Source organism: Vombatus ursinus, unplaced genomic scaffold, assembly GCF_900497805.2.
Source record: "Vombatus ursinus unplaced genomic scaffold, bare-nosed wombat genome assembly UNPS02014799.1, whole genome shotgun sequence".
Lineage (NCBI taxonomy): Eukaryota > Metazoa > Chordata > Mammalia > Diprotodontia > Vombatidae > Vombatus > Vombatus ursinus.
In genome coordinates this window covers 46,946,491-46,964,959 of record NW_020954577.1, presented here as the reverse complement: position 1 = coordinate 46,964,959, position 18,469 = coordinate 46,946,491, and the positions used below count along the sequence as shown (strand labels likewise).

The 18,469-nt window shown below is 42.8% G+C and overlaps 1 protein-coding gene across 1 annotated transcript in view; it reads left to right on the top strand.

Moving 5' to 3' along the window:
* The window catches only part of LOC114050353 (E3 ubiquitin-protein ligase ZNRF2-like), a 58,702-nt gene extending 40,798 nt beyond the window's left edge, over nt 1-17,904 (top strand). Inside the window, exons 6-8 of the mRNA XM_027871948.1 lie at nt 8,800-8,905; nt 11,467-11,542; nt 13,230-17,904. Of these exons, the coding sequence (XP_027727749.1) occupies nt 8,800-8,905; nt 11,467-11,524 (164 nt within the window). The 3' untranslated portion in view covers nt 11,525-11,542; nt 13,230-17,904. The remainder of the gene's footprint in view (nt 1-8,799; nt 8,906-11,466; nt 11,543-13,229) is intronic.
* The last annotated feature ends 565 nt before the right edge of the window (nt 17,905-18,469 follow it).

Here is an 18,469-nt window from a genome sequence, read left to right as displayed (position 1 = left end):
CTCATCCCCCTGAGCCTCCAGTGAGCAGGGATTACAGGCCCCTTCCACCTTTGGCCGCAGCAGCTAAAGTATTTGACTTAGAGGCTGAGAGCTTTTGAATGCATTTCCCTCCAAGAAAATAAAGGAAGGTTCCTCCCTAAGCAACCAACAAGCATCTGTTTAGCGCCTAGTATGTCCAAAGCTTTAAGAAATATAGAAACAAACGAAAGACTGTTATCTCCAGGAGACTGGATTGAGTGGGAGGAGACAAGATGTGTGTGTTCTGTGTAATGAATATGAGACAGGGAGGCTGGAGGCCCTGGCAAAGGCTGAGGAAAAAAGGGCTCTAGGGCCTTGCCCAGGGCCACGGGGGTAGTGTCCAGATCTTTTTCTGACTCTGAGCCAGTTCCAGCACCAGGCCTACTGCTCTGTTCACTTCATTGCCCAGCCTGGGTTGCTTGGAGTTGCACCTTAAAGGAGAAGGGATTCTTTGAGTCACAGATGAGGAAGGAGGCTTGGGGTGACCAATGCAGTGGCCTAGAAAACTGTCCCGATTAGAGAGAGTGGGGAAAGAAATGACGTCCAGAAGGTTGGGAAGGTGAGTTGTGTTTGATCCTGAAGGCCACGGAATGAGCCATTGAAGTCAACTGCCAAGGTGGAGAGGGTCACTTTCTTGGTGGGTACCCAAATATTTCTCAGATTTAATAGAGTAGTTTGGGGAGATGTTGCCAACAAACTGGAATTTCTGTTGGGCTGCTTTGCTCAATAGAATTGAGTGGCCAGTGGATATTCACGTGGACAATGTTTCTAAATATTTTATGTTATCGATAGAAAAATAATCAGCGTTCAATATTGCTTCTGCCTTAGGGTCTGACATTTCCCACCATTCTTACATATTGGCTACAGGAAGGAAAAATGTTTGAAGGAGCAAATGCCGAACGAATCAGTAGGTTTTATTTGAAAGTTGATTCTGAATTTGGCTGCTATTTTTGGTTGCCCATGTGGTACTAATGCAGTGCATCTATATGAAGTTAAGAAATCATGTATCTAAGCTTATGTTGAATGTAAATCTCACACATGTGTGCTCTTTTAACATTTTAAAACTTCAATTTTTTTTTTGGTGGTGGTGTATGTATACTTTCTGTGGTTATCATGAAAAAGAGCAATAGTTTGATAGAAATGATTAGGAAGTAGAACCTCCACTGAATTTGTCTGAATGAGGAAAAGGCTTCTGGCAGAGCAGAGGATTTTAGAAAGGAACATGAATGGAAGAAATTGGTGAAATGATTTGTCTGACAGATTTGTGCTGTGTGTATAATAACTGTCATTTATATCTACGCCCCGACTTCTCTTTCCATCAATTCTTCAGTCACCAGTGATTCATCCCTTGCCCTCCCATACCTTGGCCTATTATTTCTTCCATTGTCTTTTTTTTTTTTTTTTGGCTAGGCAGATGGGGTTAAGTGACTTGCCCAGAGTCACACAGCTAGTAAGTGTCAAATGTCTGAGTACAGATTTTGTACTCAGGTCTATCCACTGCACCACCTAACTGCCCCTCTTCTATCGTCTTTTTCACCTGTCTTTGTTTCCATTCTTAATGCCATCACGCGAGTTTGCCTCTCTTGGATGATTGTTTCTTTGTAAGTCTCTCCTTCAGTGGTCTCTCTGTGTTCTTCTTCCCCTGCCCAGCCCTGGGGAGCCTCCGGCCTTTCCCACTCCCACCCTTCTTACTGGACACCACATGTCACCCCCACCCTAAAGCCTCTAGGGGTCGACTGTCTACATTAGCAGGTCTGCTGTGTCTCAGCCCCTGCTGGGTGCTGAGGATGTCAAGGGAGAAGGGATGGTCCTGGAAGCTCACTTTGGTTCAGAGGAGACGACGTGCATGCCTAGAAGTTTATATGAAATGTATCGAATCGTGGTGGGGGGAGATGAGGAAAGCCTTCATGTATATAGAACAAGGTGTATGAGCAGAGCTCTGAAGGAAGCTCGGGATTCTCAGAGGTGTGAAGATGAGTGAGCGAAGGCCTCAGAGCCTCTCCAGAGCCTTTAGATGAACGTTGTGGAGGAGGCCATTTTGGCCTGATCATCGCGTGTGTGAGAGAAGTGAATCCTGTCTAGGAAGGGCTTTAAGTGGCAAACGGGGGGTGTATTTCATCCTTGTGCAAATTGGTTGTCACTGAAGATTCTGGTGAGTGAGTTCAGGTTCTCTTGGCCGTAAGGCGCCTCAGGCTGCATTAGTAAGGGGCCAGAGAAGAGAGCAAAAAAACTCAAGGCTCTTGGTCATCTGAGCATCACCCAATATAAAGACTTGGATGATTAATTTAAATTTTACGCAATGGGCAAATTATGGCAAGAAATGTTTTGTTGCACATTCCTTGACTTAGATTTTGGAAGGATCAGGTGACAGAATTTTATTTCCTGATTTAACTTTTTTTTTGGCTAGGCAATGGGGTTAAGTGACTTGTCCAGGGTCCCACAGCTAATAAGTGTCAAGTATACTGAGGCCAAATTTGAACTCGGGTCCTCCTGACTCCAGGGCCAGTGCTCTGTCCACTGCGCCACCTAGCTGCCCCCTGATTGCTCTATTTTGAGACCTCTCCATGCTCCCATTCTTCTAGCTTCTCACCCTTAGAATAATCCTTGGATCTTAACTTGCCCTCAACCCCTATATCTAATCAGCTGCCAGCCTGGTAGAGTGGAAGCTCCTTGAGGGAGGGCAGGGATTATGAGAACTGCAGTATCTCCTGTGTCTGTCTGTCTTCTGCTCACCTGGTCCACTCACCTCTCATCAGGACTATTAAAATATGAATATTAAAATAGCCTGATTGGTCTCTAATACAGCCTCCACAAAGCTCCCAAATTAATATTCCTGAAACCTAGGCCAGACTATCTCATACCCTTGTTGAGGAACTTTCATTGGTTCATTCCTAGAAGGCTAAAATACAAATATCTCTGTTCGGCATTTATAGACTTTGAGTCCATCTCTGGCCAATCCTTCCTGTCTACATTACAGCCAAACTAATATGTTTGGATGTCTCTCCTCCCCTCTGCCCTGAAGGCCCAGTTTAGTTACCACCTCTTAAACGGTTTCCTGAGCCTCTCCCTTTCGTGTAATGACTTGCTGTATATGTTCACTCCCCACCCCACCCCTTGCCCAGTTGACCCTTTTACCAAGAGGTTGGCAGAATCTCTGCATACAAGTTCTTGGTGCTTATAAATGCTTGATCGAGTTGAATTCAAATAAAGGCACTATAAAATAACTCTCTAATAGTGTTTTGAGTTTTGCACAGTTCCTCATAGACCTGCATTTGTTTATGCCTCATAACCCCTATGAGGTTAGATACTACAGCTTTTGTGCCCACTTTGCAAAGGAGGTGAGTTTCCTTCTGTCATTTCTAGTTACGTATCTGAGATGGGCTTAGAACCAAGTCTTCCAACACACTATGCACGGTGCCACGCCTGGCTGTGGATCCTAGGTCACACTCTATTTATGATTCATTTCAGCCCTGAGCAGCCCTCCATAGAGCTGCCTGGAATCAGGAAGGCCTAGGTTCAGCCCAGCTTCACACACTTGACTAGCTGTCACTTAGCCTGTTGTCTGCCTTTTCCCCAAAAGCCCATCTTCAAAGCCACTGATAAATGTTGTGGTGGGCTTGAGCAAAAAGAACTCTTGAAGAGTCCTTTGACTTTCTAAAACACAGAGAAAAGTCACTTAGCCTCTGTCTGCTTCACTTTCCTTAATTGTCAAAGGAGGGTAACAGGACCCACTTCCCTGCCTTGTTGGAAGGGAACGCTCAGATGAGCGTTGTGAAGTGTTTGGCCCCAGCCATAGGTCTCAATAAATTCTTGGTTCTAGGGGCTCCTAACCTTGTGGGTCATAACTCCTTGGCAGTCTGAAGTTATAAATCCCTTTCAAATGCATAACTAGAATATGCAGGATTACAATTGAAATAGATATCTGAAATGTATTTTTTAAAAAGCCAAGTCCATAGACCCTGAATTAAGAACCCTTGTTCCTGACCGGGCCCAGAAAGACAAGAAAGTGACAGGTTGTTTTGTCCTTGAGTGTCCTGGCTCTTTTCTTATGGTCCCCTCAAATGGTTCCATGAAATAGTTTGAGAAAACCTGCTTTGGGGAATACCAGCGCCCTCATGTAGAAGAATTTAGGAGTTACTCTTCTGCAAGTCTGACTTATCTGTAAAGGATGGATAAAAAAAAGAAAGCCAGGGAAAATTATTGAAATGAACTTCAAAGCACCTACTATGTGCTCTCAAGGACTTGACAGTCTAATGGGAAAGATAACATGTAAATGACTATGTACAAACAGGTTTGTTAAAATGCTCCTAGGGTGTCTTTTGTCTATCTTGGTTTTCAGAGGGAATGGTTTGAGTGCTAGCATTTTTAAGGAATTGTTCTTTACAGATGAGCAGCACAGGTTCCATGTAGACAAAAGTGTGTATTGTTATAATGGTTATTCTGCTAGTTTCTCTTTCTTTTTTTCTTTTTAAGGCAATTGGGGTTAAGTGACTTGCCCAGGGTCACACAGCTAGTAAGTGTCAAATGTTTGGTCTGAGGCTAGATTTGAACTCAGGTCCTCCTGACTTCAGGGCCGGTGCTCTATCCACTGCGCCACCTAGCTGCCCCTAGTTTCTCTTTCTTACAGCATGTATGGAGGGCACCTTGATGTTTGAATGGAATGTCTTGTTCTCTTCTGCGGATCGATCCCAGAAATGGAGGGTTATCTGGATAAGAAATCTTGAAAAGCTCATGTTAGGAGTCCATTGCCTAAAAAATACCTAGTGTTTACAACTCTCTTGAGCCCCCAGTTTTCATTCTTTATGTAATTGCTTCTTACTAATGATGTAAACTTATTTTAATTCTTGGTTTTTCTAGGGAATGTTTCACATTTCAGCTGCTTTTGTTTTCTACTGCTATCATTGAGGGTTCAAGATCAAAAAATAAATCTTCAGGTAAAATGCCTGATGTTAATCCAGATCACAGTGCTTGTCTTCTGTGTATTTCGGAAGAGCTCATTGATGCCTTGGGGTGTTTGAGCTTCAATTTCATGATGGTTATGAAATAACGCATGGGCTTTTCTTGGCTGCCTCTTAACAAATTTGGTATTTTTATGTTTTCATTTAAGACTTTTGGCTGTTGGCTTTTTTCCATGTTGCCTTGATCTGCAGTAACTATATAGGCATTTGCTTGGACGTGCTAAACATTTTTAATTTTAATTTTGCATATCTGGCTGTTTTGAATTAAGTATTTTGGTTTTAAAGTAATTTAACAGTCTGTGTGAAAGGCAATATATGTGAGAACAAAATTAAAGTAGGTCATGTTTATGAATTTTTATTCACTGACATGGGTTCTGTACATAGAATACAGTTTTAAGAAGTAGAACCATTTTTATCACTTGAATCCTTTCCTTTTTCCAGAAGACAAACTAGAAAGAAAATTGTTCTTTTGGTCTTGATCAATTTTTACATGTAGGGATGCTTGTCTTGAGTATTCAGACTCGGAATTCATTATTAATGAATGTTTCCATGGTATTGAGGTGATATTCAAGTTTTGAAGTCAACAATCTTTAACTCAAAAGAGTAAGACATAGGACCATCCCTCATTCCTACCTTACTTGTGTTCAGATGGTGGCCTCTGTCCTGGTGCTAGTGCTATCCTTGCTCTGTCCCACAAAGATTCAGTCTTCTCCTTTCTGCGGAGGCCTCTGACTTACAAACACTGGGCGGTGTGTGATAGTGGAGAGAGCCTTGAGTGTAGGTATAAACCCTGCCTGCAGGCTGGCTGACTGGTCTGGATTTCATTCCTGACCACCACTAGCTTTGTGATCTTGGGCCCTTGTTTAAAACTTTTTTTAATACATCTCGACTATCTTAAATATGTTAGATATAGTAAAAATCAATTATCTCTTAAAAGTCAAATACAGAAGTACTAAGTGTTCAGTTGAAATAAATAACATCTGTTAAACTAAATTTTTTGAAACTTAATACATAAATATTATATTGTAACATATCATAACAATATACATCCAGAACCAAATACTTTTTTTACACTTTTCATCTGGATAGTGTTTCTAAAGAAATTTGAGGAGTAAGTTTGAAAGAATTCTATAACTTTTACTTTCCTGTTCAAGTTTTAGATTTTCACTTCAACTTATGTAGAGAGGTGAGTGGGATAAAATAAAAAACATAATCCAGGTAGATCGTTTTGTTGATTTTGACTTAAGATGGAGACAGCAATAAAAGGAAGTGGGAGAGCCAAGGTGTCTATCACATTGGCTAGAAGTTCTTTGGACATTATTGTTATCTAGTTCTTCTGGAGTGCTTCAGATATGATTCAGATATAAAAATGTCTTGGCAATATTTGAAATACTTTGAGAGAATTTAGCAAGAGATTCTTGCTTTTTAAAATTAAGAACAGGAAACAAATTACTTGATTTCAACAAAAACAATTCATTTAAGGATGTGTCCCGAGACCAAGAGAGACATTGAGGTCATAGAAAGGAGGATCCAATTGAGTTCTGTTTGCTCCCATGTAGGCATCATTTAATGGAAGCTGTATTTGGCCAGTAGAAGGAGCTGTCCAAAGATGGAGTGCTGGAGGCCAGGTGTTCTCTAGTCTTGACTTTTGAACAGAAGCTGAAGGATCACTGTCAGGCATATGGTAGGAGGGGGAGGCATGCTTCAGGACCATCACATTATTTCACCTCGTCAGGCTTCAGTTTCTTCAATCCATAAAATGAAATGAGGTGGTTAAATTAGCTGATATCTAAGGTCCCTTTCTGGCTCTGATGGTCTTTGAGTCTGAGATGACCCTTGAGGGTACAATCCAATTCTGAATTTCTGTGATAAGTAGGATATCTGCTTATTGTATTGGAAAGCTAGCCGAAGTAAGGGAAAGGATGAACAGCCTGTTTGCTTAATGTGTGTCTAGGCGGTCACATTGGGTGGGCCTCTGGGAAAGCCGGGAGAAATGGACAGTAATCTCACAGGACAAGAAAACATGGATGCTTTGGGAATCTGCATTCTTAGAGGGAGTACCAACAAGGATGAAGCATCCAAAGTAAAAGAATAAAGCTATTCAGAGACTTTTGTGTACTAAGAGCTGTGTTAGGAATTAGAAATATAAAGAAGTCCCTCCCTTCGAGAAGCTTGTTTTCCATTGAGGGAAACAGCAAATGCTAGGGTTAATGGGTGTTGGGGTTGGGGTCTAAGGTGTGGGGCACCAAGAAAGGCCTCATGTTACTTAAAGCCAAGGATGCACTGGAGACGGTCCCAGGCATCAGAGACAGGCTGTGCAGAAGACACCAAGGGCTGCATGAAGAGTGTGCAGGTTTGACTGAGACGTAGATTTGATCAAGGGAAGCAGCAGTGTGCCCAGAAAGAGGGGACCTGGAGCCAGACAGAGGAGTTATTTCAGAGGTAGCAGGAGAGTGGCAGGGGCAGACCTATGCTGGGAAAGTCAAGGATGTTATTCCAGTGGTCCAGGTGATAGGTGATCTAAAAGCGGCCATAGACGTGAAAGAGGGGGCCAGGTGTAGGCTGTAGAATTGACAATTGGATGTGGATGTGGGAGGTGGGAGGAAATGAAGATTTAAGGATGACTCATGTTATAAACCTGGGAGACTCAAATGATGGTGGTAACCTGGAAAGGGCCTCTGGGGTATGTGGTTCACAATGTTCAGCCAGCAGTCAGTGATGCTGGATTGGTCCTCAGGAGAATGACAAGGGCTTGACTAGATAGACCTGGGAATCATTTGGGTAGGGAGATAATTAAACCCAGATGAGTTAATGAGATCACAGAAAGTTCATTGCCTCTTGTTTTCCCTGCTAAGACAGCAACGCAGCTCTCCTGCACCGCTGGGGGCCAGTGGCCCAGGGTCTTCTTCCTTACTTGCCCTTGACTCAGGCAGTCTCTGGCATGGGCACACACGTCTCAGCTTCTTTCTTTTCTTAGACTACTTCAGGAAGAGAGCACGCTCTCTTCTAATCAAAGAGAAGACTAAGGCTGATAAGGATTTTTTAAAAGTACTAGTGACACAGCAATATCAAGGGAAAGGAAGATTAGTTTTTGAAATTAGGTAGTAAAAGCCGGTTCCACTGATTTGGAAGTGTCTACAAATTCCTCTCAGAATCGCCATCAGAGTTTTCTGTCTGCCTCTCATCCATGACTAAGTAGGGGCACTCAAGATAAACGTCAAAAATGTTTCTATTTGTATTTTTCTGTTTCATTGTAAAAGTAACTATTGTTTCTTTTGTTTTTATTGCCGGTATATGTACAGCTTGTCAGTTAAATGATGGATTAAAACTTAGGTGGCTGTCGTGGCATCGCCGGGTGATAGAGGCCTTGTAGTCCTACCTCCGACACATGCTGGCTGGGTGACCTTGGGTACCTGGGCAAGTCCATCAACATCTCAGTCTGAGACTTAGGTTGAAGAGAAGGTGTCAGCCTGAGTTAGTCATGTGTATTTCCTTATTTGGAAGTTCTTCTGTCAATCAGAGATCCTGACCCCCCTTTTGTTTATATCATTGTGTGGCCAAGAGTGTGACTAACCGATGACATGATTTGTTAGGTTGAGAGTTATTGAAGTGATTCATGAAATGTTAACAATGTCAATAAAGATGATGCCCCACCTGAAGTCTAGGGGACATTGTGGTCTATGAAAAGATATGCCCACAACAGCTTAGGTTGAGGCTCGTTAAGACTCAGCCATCTTAGGACTTTGATAGCATCACCCTCCCACAATGCACCCTGCCTTGTAAAGTATGTTTCCTGAATTCCTTTTTTTCTTTCTTTCTCTAGAGGATGTGCTAAGTAAAGATGCTGGAGAATGTGCCATATGCCTGGAAGAGCTGCAGCAAGGAGACACGATCGCCCGGCTGCCCTGCCTGTGCATCTATCATAAAGGGTATGGGCCTTGTCACTAGGGATCCGATTGGCGCTGGCCTCCCAGCCTCTGAAATTGTGGAAAAGCCAAGACACTCAGCACAGTGTTGGAACTTTCCAAGACAATTATTTCATGTTAAAATTTTAGAGCATCATCATTTACCACATAGACATGATGTGTGTTTTATCTTGAAATGGCTGTCAGGGTTTTACCTGGTGTTTCTATCACAGGAGTTCCAAAATCAAGTTCTTCCCCTCGATACCCAGTTGTCCGTCTCTCCAGCTGTGCCAGCTGTGCACACGGGGATTCCACTGGCTTCACCACCTTGCAGTTCTTCCTTCACTATAGTTCTCCTTTCTGCTTTGTACTTCTCACTCTCATTGCCACCGTCCTAATCCCGGCTCTCATCTCATGCCAGGATCCCCTCCAGATGATTCTTCTCTCCCTTGCCCCTTGGATGGAGCCTGCCGGGTGGATCTCCCTAAGAAAAGATGTTGTGTGTAACATTGCCTCACTAGCACTTGAATGCCTTTTTACCCAGCAGAATTCGATTTCGGCCCCATCACAGGCCGCCTCCACTTAGAATTTTTTCCTCACTGCTGTCATCTGTAGCCTCTGCTTTTCTGGAGTCTGCTCAAATGCACCCTGACTTCAGGAAGCTCCATTGATTATTCCCATCAGCATTAATTTTGCCCTTCACTGAACCTCTATCCATCATTGTCTAGGCCAGGGGTGGGGAACCTGCGGCCTCGAGGTCACATGGCCCTCTAGGTCCTCAAGTGCAGCCTTCTGAGTGAGTCCAAGTGTTACAGAACAAATATTTTTATTAAGGTGATTTGTTCTTTGAAGTTTGGATTCGGTCAAAGGGCCACACCGGAGGACCTAGAAGGCCATGTATGGCCTCGAGGCCATAGGTTCCCCACCTCTGGTCTGGGCAGAGATGCCTGTAGTAATACCTTGTGCTGTACCTGCTTATCTAATCACTTCTTCCCCACATTTTCTTGGAGGCAGGGTCTGCCTTGCTCTTTTTCCCCAGTGCTAACTCTCACATAGCCGTTGAATTATGCTAAGTACTGACAGGCATATGAAACACCAGGAAAATGGGGTGTACCCTTGGACACCCTTGGACAGTGAGATGAATGAGGACGAAATTTTCAGGTTTGGAAAGCCCCTCAGAGGCTGTGGAGTCCAGCCCATCCTCATCTAAGAATTCCCTTTGCTCTTGGCCTTCCTGGCTGTCCTGGTCACCCAGCCTCCTCACATTTGCTTTCTTGGCTGCCTGTCCCACTATGGGCTCATCACATGTACAGGCCACAAACACCGCAAGGTCCTTTACTGGTCAGTTTCTCATCTCATGAAGCGATTTCTTTGAATCCTTGTTTTGGATACAGTTGTCCTAGTAAGTTGAATCCTAGAGATCTGACTGTTTTCCACCCTGTTATGTGTCTGCCTCGGCTTTGTCATCTGCGTGCCGTGGGCACCTTCACCTTCCTGATTCTGACGAGGGGCAGGCAGGGTTACTCTGCGGAGGAGTCAGAGCAGAGTTTACCTTCCGAGAGGGGGACACTTCACCTATGAGGGCCTCATTTTCTGAATTCCATCACTTCCAAGGTCTTCTGACTCTCGATCGAACATCCTATGCCAAGCCGAACACCATCCCTGAATCTCCTTCAGTGCCACCAGCCAGCCCTTAATGGCTGCACTTACCATCTAGCATTGGAATCCTTACCCCTCCCCCAACCTTGTGTCGTTGTCTACCTTGCATTGCTTCCACTTTTCCATCAGATTTTGTCAAATGCTCTGCTAAAATCTAGGTAAATTATATCTACTGCATTCCCTGCTTTTATTTACAGTATTGAAGACCCTCCCTTTTTTTCTCCCCGCAAAGAATGAGAAGTTAGATTAAGCTGGTATGACTAGTTCTTTGCCTATTCGAAGTATAACTGTTTATAGTTCTAAGGGGTCTATCCACGTGGTTGAGTCTCAGAACCTGGACTAATCATTCCTCATCAAGTATCCTACCCAAATTTTATAAGCAAATTCTCTATACCTATTCTGTCTTCATTTAAGTTTTGGGTTTTGGTTTTGTTTTGTTTTTTTCCACTTGATGACACTACTATCAGTATAGCATATGTACATTTGAGATCTTCCTTCAGGTTATCAGGGATCCACTAATCTGTACTCTTTGGGTTCAGTTATTTCCCATCTTTCATCTGGCATGTTCTGATTGGGGGAGTGGGGGCGGGGGGAGTGGCAGGACATGATCTGCCTAACGATTCCCTTAGTCAGAGGCATCTACTTTTTAATAACCAAAACTGATTTCCAAAAATGGTCATCTTTTTACTAAAATAAAATTCTTCATGAAAATCTTTCCTGTTACATTGCTTAAAGGAATAGTAACATATGGTGTCGTCTACCCACAGAGAGAAATATAGATGTATTTGACATAAACTTGTGATGAAAACGTTGATACACCTTTCTACTAAATTATAGTCATGTTTAAAAGAAAAATATTTTTGAATATTGGCCAGTTTAAATGCATGAGTTCTCATTTATTCTATTTTGTTTTTTTCTTTCTCCAGCTGCATAGACGAATGGTTTGAAGTCAATAGGTCTTGCCCTGAGCACCCTTCAGATTAAGCGTCTGGTTCCTGTTTTGTACGTAATTCTTTTTCTATCTGCCCTATTTTAAAAATAAGCTGTAATAGAATTTTCCATTTTAATTTAATGTCAGTTGTCCAGTAATTTCCTTTTTATGTGATTAAAAAAATCTCTGCTTCTCAATTATCCACATCTTTGACACCTTATAAAACCTGAACCAGCTGCTTCTGTCCTCTTGTCCTGTACACTTCTGACCCACAGAAAGACAATGTGACTAACTAAGCAGTAAAATTGTCCGCCTCTGCTGCTGCCATGTCATTAGGCCGGATTTTATGTTGAATCTGCTTTCATTCTGCACAGACCCTCCAGGCGCGTCTTGTGTTTTGGCTCTTCTCCTCAGTAAACATTGCATTGGTTGAGACTTTGTGGCTCTTGCCCCTTCTTGATCCTGTGAGAAAGTTAAATTGGGCTTTTAGATTGAGGAATGCCTTCGGTGCTCTGGCAGTCTGCATGGTGTCTTCTGAAAGGCACTGCTGGCTTGCGGTACAGCACAGAGTCCCCTTCCAAGGGAGCAGTGTGAAGGCCTCTTGGCTGCCGAAGGTGACAGGAGGTAGAGAGCCAAGGCATTCTGATTCTTCACCTGGAGCCCAGTTTTAACATTTGGAGAACCTTTTTATTTCAACATAAATCTCACATTCTGTGTTAGGCATTCCCAAACAGTATTCTGATGAGGGACTCTGGTCTGCACCAGGCTGGCCAGGGCCACAGAAAAGTGAAGAAGCCTGTTTAAAGGCTGAAGATTTAGTACAGAGCTACCGCAGGGAGCTAGATACTGGGTCAACTCCAGTCTTGAGGGTCAGTTTCCTCATCTATAAAACGAGAAAATTGGACTAGAAGAGCACCGTGTGCTTTCCAGCTCTTCAAAGGCCTGGCAATGTCCAAGTCCATTCTAGCTCTGTGCCTCTGCTCTGTTTAATATCTGGCCACCCACCATTGCTTGGCTTTGAATCTGAAATGGAGTTAATGGAGTTGATTTTCAAAGAAGATGCCTCTGTGAGCCCACCAGCAGCAGGTTAGAATACTGATTGAGGCTGTACCAGGTATTTTCATAGCAATAACTCACCATCCAGCAGACTACCAATGAGTTGGCACTGAGTGGCTCTGTGCAGAGAGCTGCAGATGGGGAAGGGAGGAAGCCTGCTGATTACCGAAAGCTTACCACATTGACAAAAGAGCACAAAAGGAAGGCGGGAAAGTCTCATATCTTTTTATTTAATGCAACTTGCTTATGGGTAGAATAAGGTGGGAAGAACATTAAATTTATTAACTGTTTAAAATTTTCTTTTTCTAAACTTTCTCCAGCAACTGAACTTTTTTTAAACTTTCTTCTTAATCTTTTTTTCCCTTAATCACCTGCTATGTTCGAGATAACCTGTCCCTCACTTACAGAAGGAAGTTACACAGCTACAGTTGTCCACTCCCACCACCCACTGTCCTGAGCAGTTCTATACAATACCAGGCTTGGTTAGTGGTGGAAAAGCAAGCCTCAGAAACTATTCTTTGTATATTCAGTAAAATACCGACTTTATCTGAAATTCTGGAGATAGGAAAGCAAAATGCTAGCAGAGGACACAGGTGGCAGGGGAGGAGTCCTGTGGTCTTGATGTGTGTGACTGTCAGGGACTACTGTAAATTAAGCACATTTGGGTTGTTTGTTAAACAGGTTTTCTTATGTCTTTTCAAGATGTTTGGAAAACGTCATATGAGGACCTGTCTCTGGGAACAAACATGTGCAGCCGGAAACCATGAGTTCTATGGGACTGGATCACAACAGAGATGGACTATTAGAGGGATGAGGTGTACGTGAGAGAGGACGTTCCTCAGCAGAACTCGGTGCACAGACATGCACAGAAAAGGCTGCGCCGCACCGCAGGGATCTGGAAAATGCTGCACATCCCCCCGGCGTGTCATCGTCATTTACCCATAGTTCCTGTTGGTAACATTTTGTACTCAGACGCCAAAGTTAGCGAATTTCATAGTGGATTTACTTCTCAAGTTCCCTCGAGCTGTGAATGGATTTGGGGGTTTGGGGTTTTTCTCTTTTCCTCCCAACTTGGAAGGTTTTGCATTCTCAGATTCTAGAGTAAAGATGACCTCACGCTCCCTTCTTGTGGATTGACACCTCACCAACCAAACTAGGGGATGGAGCAGCAGTAAAGTCTTTTTCTCTGAATGCAGACTGTGATCTCAAGTTCTTCCAGACATCCGGAAGTGACAAGCAGAATGCTGCCCAAAGAGTCCAGTGGAGTCCGGGACCGATTCCCGCAGACCTGCTCAATCTGCATGGCCCCTTCCTAGCTGGGGAGAAACCCCTGCCTGGCAGTGTGGCAGCAGCCCCACGCAGCTATGCAACTTCCTAAGGAAGGACCAGTTTTAAGTGCTGCCGGCAATGGGAATTTCTTTTAACGGGTATTTTTGTTTTTTCAGGTAATTCTTTTTCTGTACTTTCATCTCCGGGCTGCCTCTCCAAGTGGGGGCAAAATATGAAAACTTAAGAAAATAACTGCTGAAGTGGGGAGAAAAGTTTTCCAAGTTCCTAAAATTAAGTTTGGATGAAGCTCAGAATAATTTGCGGAACATTTTATATAGATTTTTAAAAAAAAAAATCAGAATTTAATTTGCATGGCAGATTCATAGCAATTTGCATCTTTCATTTTCCAGATAATCTGGAGATTAGCATTTGATAATTTTTTAAACAAGTATGGAGATTTTGTTAATTTATAATTTATTAATGTATGTTACTGTGCTGCATATGTGTTAATTTACAGAGGCTTTTAAACAGTCCTGTAGGGGAAATGTACTGAGGAAATTATGTGAATAAATAAATAATAGTTCCCACAAAACATATCTGAATGATTTAAACTTGGAGGAGAAGTCAGGGCTATGTAAGTGAATGTCTTTTTATATCAATACAAGTAGTTTCTGCATTTTCAACATAAAGGGAAAATGTTATCAGTAAAGATTCTGCAGTGTAGTTGATGGCTCTCAGAAGGAAGCTGTCCTGGGCTGATTTCTGAGCAAATGAATTCTTTCCTTTTCTTCTTTGTTGCTTCCTGGGCTCTCAATGTCCCGTGTTCTCCCCCTCCCCCTTGTTCTCCCTCTCACGCCCCTCCTGTTCCCTGTTAAGAAAGGCAAGAACAGGAGCCACGGCCACCACCGCCAGCACACCCACCCAGGCCCCACCCCTATCATGGCTTGCTGGGAGAGCCTAGACTTAGATAACATTTTCCCTGAGACTCTGCTGTGAAATGCCTTGTGTGATGCTGCACATGATCAGAGAATCCAAAATCACTCGTGTAACAACTGACCACACGGTGTCCTGGTGCTTCTGAACCAACTAAGGAAAAGATGCTTCCCTCACACTTTGGCTCTCATCATTAAATCTCAGTCAGATCTACTTGGTTGTTGTTAATTTTGTAAATTGTTCCCTCCATAAAATAACAGCGTTTAGAATGTGAATGATGTGTTCCTTTAGCCCTATTAATATCCCGCTGTGGGCAGAATTATTTGGGTTCCTTGCGGGAAATGCCAGTGATTCGAGCTGGGGTGGCTTAGTGGCCATGTTCTCCTAGAGGCTTATTTTTTCAATGTGATTGTTTCTTTTTCGTTTTACTTTGATAGCAGGTGTCAAACCCACATTGGCCCGAGTGTGCTCTTTGACTGTGTGCGCACCGTGAAATAAGTCGCACACTCAGGACTCCTACTGTCCTGAGTCTCCTTACCTCCATTAGCCTTGCTCCTCCAGAACCGAAGTGCCCAGCTCTGCTGGGGCAGAACCACATTCAGTTATCTTTGGGAGAGGTTTACCAAATTAAAAATACAATGTAACTTAGACAATGTTAATTTGTGGTTTTCTAAGTCAATTATGGAGCCAGCAGGGATTCGTTTCTGTTGGAGTTTGGCACCACTTATCTAGGGCAGTCTCTATTGAAATCTGTTGAGAACCAGCCTGTAAAACAAAACCAAACTAGAAACTACTATTTTTACTTTAAATTTAGATTTCCATCCTTCATCACTTGACTTCCCAAAATATTAATGTGCAGGTATTTTTTAAAATGACTCACATCTAAACTGTTCAGAATTTTAATTCCAAATAGCTAAAACCCTGAGAAACATCCCAGGGAAATATGCTTGAAATCTGTGGTGCCAGGGCAGGAAATCTTGTATCTTAGAGAACTAGCTTTCTCCCTACCTGCCCTGCTGGCTAAATGGAAAGAGAGCTGAAAGCCCGAATGAGCAAAAGTCTCACCCTCTCCTCTTTGTAGGGGAAGGTCACACATGGGAAAACGATATGTTCAGATTTCTGTGCTACCGTTGGTCCGAAGTGTGTTGATTGCCAATTTTTACCACACACACCCCCTCCCCAATATTTTTGCTGGGCCTATCTCGTGCCTAAATATATAAGAAAAAGTAAATCTTTCTAATACTCAGGTTTTGCCATTAAATGAGCTATTTGCCAGAAGAGTAAATAGAATGTACTCTAATGGGCGTGTTTTTAAAATCTGGGCACAAGCTTGAGCATAGATTGTGTTTTACAAAAAGCAAATTCATTTGAAATAGCAAAGTGTCGCCTATTTAGTTTCCTGTGATAGCTCAAACAAGATCAAACAGAGGCTGCCGGTGTTATTAATAGGAGGCCTTGGGCTAAAACGTGGAGAACCATTGGGGCCCTCTCCCCAGTGCAGACTGTCCAGCTACATTTGAGTTCCTTCAGTGAAAACACCACTTTCCTTTTCACAATGTTTCTAAAATTGGTGATGGGAACATTTCAAACCAATCAAAGTTCACAAATTCTGTAAATGTAGGGTAGACACAGGTTTGGGGAAAGCACGTTGTAAATCTTAGTGCTTTATGAACGTGAATGACTTCTTACTGTTTTCTAAAAGACTAAATTCCAAATAAACATCATCTGCACTTACTGCCTACCAACCAGGTAGTGTGGATTTTGTCCCAACGAGCTTGAGTGTAAAGCAAAGCTGTATTGTAAACTCTCTGGGCTGTCAGATGGATTAACCGAATTTTACTGCTCATTGGCGTCCCCGCTAGAGCGACATTTTTAAGTCCAACTTTTACATCTAAGTAAAATAAGCAAACGCTAAGAGTAAATCCAAACAAATGGCGGTGGTGTGAGTTGGGCCTGCTGGGTCTCAACCCCATCTTGGAGTTCAGTCTAAGACTTTGAAATAAGAAGCCTTTCATGTGACAAGGATTGGAAGGCTTGTGCACCCGGCTACAGGCAAATTCTGAGGTTTCCACCTTTCCAGTCAAGGAGGAAGGTCAGGCACCAGACCCTATGCCCCCTTTCCTGTAGTGTGTGACTACTGACTTATGTTTTGCTCTGTGAATAACGTTGGTTGATTTTGGGGTTGTTGGTTTTTCCCCCTTAATTTTCCTTCCTACCCAGATAGGTTACTGCTTGCTAGTTTTTTGGGAGGGGATTGCAATCCAAATCTCTCTTTGCTGTGGGCTTTGCCTGGTAACATTAGGTCAGTTTGCTTTGCTTACACACAACAATCGCCAGCTTGAAGTTCTGAGCGAGCATCCTTACTCGGAATGCTGCCTAGCCACGTGGTCTATATTTGAAACAAAGAATGACTGTATTTGTTAGGACATGATTCCTCTCCCTAACCAGCTTAGATTACTAATAGCTTCTAGCACTGAAGGCAATCAGGTGCATTAATCTTTGGTTTGGTCATCGGGAATAAGTACGTTAATGCTCTAAAGCCATCTGACCTCAACCAGTAGCCATCACAATAGGTCTCTGCTTGTATACAGGAGAGGATTCCAGAAATGAGGGACCAGGTGGCATCTGTGAGCTGAAACCCTGGCCAGCAGACTTTGCTGGTAACGTCTACTGGCTCTGCCTGGGCTGCAGGGCGGCCCTCAGATCTCTGGCATGCATGCATAGGCCATGATGGACTTTGACTACAGAAGGAACTAACCCCCTCTGGCCTGGTAACCTGCTGGTGTTGCTTTTTAACTGTTGAGACTCTCAGATCTTCCCTCCTAGTTTCTGATCTGAGGATATATTGCTAAGGTGCTATGCTAATGGTTTGTGTTGAGGAAATTAGGCACCTCCTTCACATCTGGTCTGATTAGCAGTCTAAAATGAAGTTTTATGAATCATGGCAGCCATTATAATATATGTTGTATTAGGCCCTTATTACCAATAAACCTTCATCAAATATCTCCTGGGTCTTGTTGCAACCATGCCAGGCCCTTAGGGTGAGGCTCTGAACTTGGACAGAGTTGCATGATGCTAACTTATATTGGGTTTAGGAGAATAAATCCCACTTTCTTCAGAGATAACTTGCTGTGGGTGTCATAGTTTTGAAAATAAAGGAAATGTGTGACCGCAACTTGGCTAACTTCTGTTGCTGATTTTCCCCACCATGTCCTTATAGTTCCTCCTAATTTACCACTAGAGTAATACTGTTAAGTGAGCATAAGCTTGCAATCATAAAAAGTAGAAAATTAAGTAGAAACAACTTGTTATAACTTCGGTTCAAACTGAAATAGGACATCCACTTTAGGTGTTTGAATACATTATTCTTTCAGCTGATTTTGCCAAAGTGTCAAAATATTTTAAGGGAGAAAAAGGAGAGAAGAAGACTTTCGAGGGAATGTATTTTTAACTGTCCCTAAATTGTGTTCCAATACAGCATTAACACAGAACTGAGGAAAGAATTGGGACACTGAGCCCTTAGCGTTAATGTTACGTGGTAACACGTGTATCTGATTTTGCACACTTACCCAAACAAATGTACTGACAAGTATTAGATGAAACTGTAATCGCTTATGAAACGATTGTCATTTTAGTGGTGATGAATAATAGGTCTTCCCTCATTACCTTAAATTTAAACAAAAATGTAATGTTTGAATTGTTGAACGTAGTGCCTGTTTCTAGATTTTGTAACTGAAAGG